General features: G+C 34.8%; 1 protein-coding gene across 1 annotated transcript; it reads left to right on the top strand.

Annotated features, from left to right (window-relative positions):
- Window positions 1-491: 491 nt before the first annotated feature.
- LOC131027382 (serine/threonine-protein kinase MPS1) lies at window positions 492-3,701 on the top strand. The gene is made up of 4 exons (XM_057957418.2): window positions 492-562; window positions 847-973; window positions 2,379-2,540; window positions 2,665-3,701. The coding sequence occupies exons 1-4, from the start codon at window positions 492-494 to the stop codon at window positions 3,139-3,141; spliced, it is 837 nt and encodes a 278-aa protein (XP_057813401.2). The 3' UTR covers window positions 3,142-3,701.
- Window positions 3,702-5,611: the final 1,910 nt, after the last annotated feature.

Genomic DNA, 5,611 nt, shown 5'->3' with positions numbered 1-5,611 from the left:
ACATCTCTCCTGATTAGGTAGAATTTCTGCACTCTTGCTTCCTTTCAAAAATCGGATCCTAATTACAATCAAAATGTCGGTTTTAATCCAACTCAGTCAAGGAGTTCAATTTTCATCTATTTTTCTTTTCGTGTAGTCATTTCTGTCAGTTGGGCACATTGAGGAGGTGTGTACAGGGTTGTTGAAGACTTAGGGGTTTCAGGAGCATCTTGGGAATGAAGATGATTTTGTATACAAATTTAGAAAGCAGAAACTTTTGACAATCAGTTCACCTTGGCAAACAAAACTGAAGAAACTGGTGAACTAAGATGGTTTGGGTGCTGCAAGAAAACTGAAAAGAATTGTCAGTTCATTAAACTTTTAGGGATCAGAATTCTCGATTTCTGTTGCATGGGAAGTTCAAGCATCTATTTTAGGAGTTTGGCAATCAATTTTGGGGTTGGGCACTCTTGTTTACCTTAAGGAAAAAGAGGAATTATGCAGGTTCAGCCATGGCTGGAACAAACTTTGGGGAAGAGCAGCTTTTATATGAATGGAGTCACTCGTCACAAGTTGGAGAGTTGTGAAGGCCTTTTTAGATCAACATTCATTCATATTCATTGCACTTGAGTGTTTATGGTGAATTTTGAAGAGTATATACTCATCCAACTGGAGTTTTTTACCCTTTTGGGTTTCTCTAAACAAAATCTCATGCCAGTCGTTGTCAAGTATTTTGTCTCATTTTATGATTTCTATTGCTTTGGATTTTCATACTGTATTTGTTATGTGATACTCATTTGAAGGTTAGGGTAGCTAGCATTAGAAGTCTGTGACTCTGTAATTGGTGAGCTGTTTTGGAATATGTAGAGCATTTTACAGATCATTGCTGGATTATGAGTACTTAGGAAAATTCATAAGGGTACTTGCGAAAAATAGTGAAGTAGCTGTTCGGTTAGGCAGCTACTTGGAAGATATAAAAAATACAATATTTGAGGTAAGAGTTTAATTTCCCAAGTCTGAAAACATGCTACAAATCAACTATATGGACCCAGTCCTGGAAATAGCTGTAGCTTTAAGGCTTCATAAAGAAAGCACACCTGATATTTCCTGCTCACTGCGGATGCAACTCCATAATTTCTCATATGTGGGTGTTTCAACAGATAAACCAGCTGGAAATTTACTTAATATTGAAAAAGACTACAGGATAAAAATCTAGATGTAAGGATGTGAAAAAACTTAATTTTAAAGAAAATATTCTACTAACTATTTATGCAACTGAAACCCTTTGGAAAGAATTAAAGTCTGAGTGTTTTGGAGAATAGTAAAGGGAGAATTAAAAATAACAAAATTATCATGAAAATCTCCATAAGGACATATTATCAACAACATAATATCTCTGTTCAGAAGATAAAATAAAGGACTTTCACAAGAATCTATGGGCCAATACCAGTGTGGGCACCATACTTGGAAAACATAACCTTACCTCTAAAAAATAAGTCACTTTTTGTATGGTTTACCCTGAGTCAACCTATTATCTCATGCCTACCAAACAGCTTGGGTTCACCGAAACTGCACACATTAACAAAATGATATAGTGGAATGACCCATTCCATAAAAAAATGGTTCGATCACTAATTGCCAAAGTGTTGTCCAGAAACAAAATGATTGAGTTGCACACTCTCCCCAAGGGTTTGGCATGCTGACCACAAAAAAATGGTTGGGCCTAACACGTGCTGGTGGCAAAGTTATTAGCTCCCTAAAGATGAAAGATTATTTGAATATTGAACAGTGGCTTATGTGTATTCTGATGTTATGGTAAAATATTTCTGGGTTATCCCTTAAAAAACATTTGTCTATTTCAAATCTACGTTCTGGTGAGCAAAGAATATGAGCAATTTATGTATAGAATCGATGGATTACTAACCTTGTATCGATGTACTCTTATTCATCTAAACATGTTTAAGTCAGAACTGAAGTAAAGTCATGGAGTGATACTTGTGAATGATAGCAAAAGTGCTCTATACTCAGTATCAGATATGGGAGGAGGGTTAGCAGATATTCACCCGATGCTGCTTGCCATTCCGTGCCATGCATGCCATTCTTTTACTGCTTTGCTATTGGACTCGAAAATGTGTTTGAAGTTTCAAGCTTACCTAGGTTGTTTTGAAGTTGGTACATTTGTCAAGTTGCCATACATATGATTCTGGATTCCCTCATTTTTTATGCATTTGCTACCTTGCATGTAAATTTGTAATAGGTATAAAGACGTCTGAAACTTTTACTAGTGTATTTTTTCCTTTTTGTCTAACAGAAATATAATTTTTGCTTCTTAGTATTCCTTGTGATTCAGAAATCTTAATTGGAGCTTGTTTTTGATTTGCATCATAATTTGTTTTCAGCAAATTCTCAAGGCTGTTAATACAATACATGAGGAACGTATTGTCCATTCAGATTTAAAGCCTGCCAATTTTCTTTTGGTAAAAGGTGTACTAAAGCTGATTGACTTTGGGATTGCTAAGGCAATACAAAATGACACTACCAATATTCAGAGGGAGTCACAGGTTTGAGAGAAAATCTTATTCTCATTCTTCTTTCTTTTATGTTTCAGAATACCAATGTGCTTTAAAAATTTAAGTAAATGCCAGTTACTATATGGCTGACCTCCTAGAAATCCTAAAAATGCAGGTTGGCACATTAAATTACATGTCTCCAGAGGCATTTTTATGCAACGATGAGGATGAGAATGGAAACATAATAAAATGTGGGCGACCTTCTGATATTTGGTCACTTGGTTGTATTCTATACCAAATGGTATATGGAAGGACACCCTTTGCAGATTTCAAAACCTTTTGGGCAAAATACAAAGAGATAACAAACAAAGATCACAAGATCACATATGGCCCTGTTTCTAACCCAGCACTTCTAGATATTATGAAAAAATGTTTAGCTTGGAATCGGAATGAACGGTTACGAATCCCTCAGTTGCTAGAACATCCTTTTCTTCAGCCTCCAGCACCACCTTTAATGCTTACTCAGGAAGAACGCCATTGTAATGCTGTTGTTGAAATAGCTAATACTTATGGATCTGATGTTGAGATTTGCAGATTATGTAAAAAGCTGCAGGAGCAGATTAGGAAACTTTCCATGCCATCAGAGAGATAGAGGTAGAAATGATAGGTGATATTTTAAAAAACCTTTGTAGCTGAAAGTTACCGAAGCTTGCATAGACAGGCAAAGTGATGCATGCTGCATTAAGATACAGTTGATTGATGTTTGTTTGATGTCTCATTTGGTAATGAGCTGTATTTTTTTTATGTTTAAAAGATATAGGTAACTGTTGTCATGTTATCTATGACAATCTACTTCAGTCCAGGATAGTAACCGTCAGAAAGTGGCAGATTCTGTCTGAGCTAACTTTGGATTCACTAAGCCGAGGAGAGTCTTTTTGTGTGTATACATAGTGCCATACGTACCAAGTATTCTGCACTTGCAGCTTGGCATTTGTATGCCAGATTGTATTTATATTCAGACAACTTTATTTGTAACTTCTAAACTGTCAGGTTTGTGTAATTTTGTAAAGTTATTCTTACAGAGTTGTTTGCCTCACATTTTCTTTAAATTTGAAATTTAAATTTTGTAAATACAATGTGATTTTTTTGATAACTAGACAGAGTGCTTGCACTCTACTTGAGTTCCAATTGTAATCAGGCACATTTTGTTTCTCTGGTGCTCTTTCCGAGTAGGTTGTGGTCAATTCTGATGACATTATTTATGGTATGCTGCAGAAACTATTTATCAATATTTTTGCAGAAAATATCAATCAATATTTCCTCTACACTATAACGTAACTGATATCTGACAGATCCAAGAAGAGTCAGTCAAATGTGTTGTTTTATTGGCTGACATGTAATTTAATTTAAATAAAAAATGATGTTTAGTTACATGTATTGTACACAAATGTGATGATAAATATAACTTCTATTTGTGGAACAGAAGATTGGTGTTGACTGGTCAACATGAGCTTATTAAGAAAATCATAAGACAAGCAATAGTTATAGGCCTAGAAAGTGTACCCTACTGATTGTCTGCAGATATTGATTAATAGGGAGTAAGCGACTAGACTGAATTCTGGCCAGTATAAATAGTATTATAGTTGACACTTGAAGAAATTGTACCCAACTTTCAATAATCTCGTGTGGGGTAACAAAACTGACTTTCAGTCTAGTATAATATCTCATAGCTTTTGGTTGGTGCTTTGTCACAAACTTAAACAATTTTTTTTAAAAAGTGAAGTGAAAGAAAGTTGTCTTTTAACATTTTATCTTTCTCAATTTGAAGCTATTTTTAATATTAGGTATAACATTGTAACAACCATTTGGATCTGTTGTATCTCTGGCTCTAAATTATGTTTGTTTGGGGGTTCTGTCTGTTTTTGCTTGCTTTTGTTTTGCATTCAATCTGTTTCTCGTTTATTCATTTTCATTTGTCCATAAGATACTTAAGATTATACGACTGGGTTAGCCTAATGGTGAAGCTTTATTAACTGTATAGAGGTTACAATAGTACATGGTAAGTATTTTAATACTCCACAATTGTGTACGCACATTGCAAACTTAAAAGTTGCATTATCTTTGTTTCATTTTTTCTGCTATCATTTTATTCATAATATGAATTATAATCAATGTGAATGATCAATTGCATAATCTATCAATGGTTAATTACATAATTTATCAATATGAGTCTTACTCAGCCTTACTATGCATTGGCTGATTAAGTGATTGCTGTAATTATAGAATCTAGGAAAAATGAGCTTTATGCGCCAACTCTAGTGTTGTCGAATGCAAACGACATGAAATGAAAGCATGCACAGACCATGTAGAGAACATACAACAAACATTAAAAGTAGACAACTTTAATTGACTTGCAGAAATCCAAAATGAGAGGAAACTCCAGAGGAATCTCCTCTTCTCCTCTTCAAGCCACTCTGATGAGCTATTACAAAGGTATTCTGCCTTGTAGAGGCTTTCATGTACACATCTTTTACCAACAGCAATGTCCAAACACCACACAAGCCCCTCAACTGCTCACGTTTCTTAATCATATAACTCCTTTGAGACTCATGGGTAAGCAATATAATCTCATTTCAATCGATTGTCAAAAAACAACAAAACACCAAGGACAAATTGTTTGCAATGATCTCTCTTGCAGGTATTTATGAACATGAATTACAAGATGTCAGAGAGGAGCTTGAGAGTCTTAAATTAATGGAACTCGTGAATCTAGAGTGCTTCAACTTCTTTATACTTTGTAGACTGTCTTTTTGTCTTATTTGCATGGTTTTGACAAAATTGTTTTGATGATTGCAATGTTGATGTGTTTTTTATGACACCATGCAACACATAATAAACTACTAAGTATTCTATCCTCTCTTGAACAAAAACCCCTCAGATGCTAAACTATATGATCAAACAAGACTACTCCAAGGTTCCAATACTTTAGGTGGGTAGATTGATTTTGTTGGAATCACAAGGGGACTTATATTTTGCTTGAAGTTTGCTAGAACGCGGAATCTTAAACTTACTTTGGAATAAAAGGGCAAAAGGATGAAGTGTTTAGAAAGAATACGCTACTC

The sequence above is a fragment of the Cryptomeria japonica genome, chromosome 1 (assembly GCF_030272615.1).
Source record: "Cryptomeria japonica chromosome 1, Sugi_1.0, whole genome shotgun sequence".
Taxonomy (NCBI): Eukaryota; Viridiplantae; Streptophyta; class Pinopsida; order Cupressales; family Cupressaceae; genus Cryptomeria; species Cryptomeria japonica.
The sequence above is the reverse complement of the archived record's forward strand: the minus strand, read 5'-3'. Positions and strand labels throughout refer to the sequence as shown.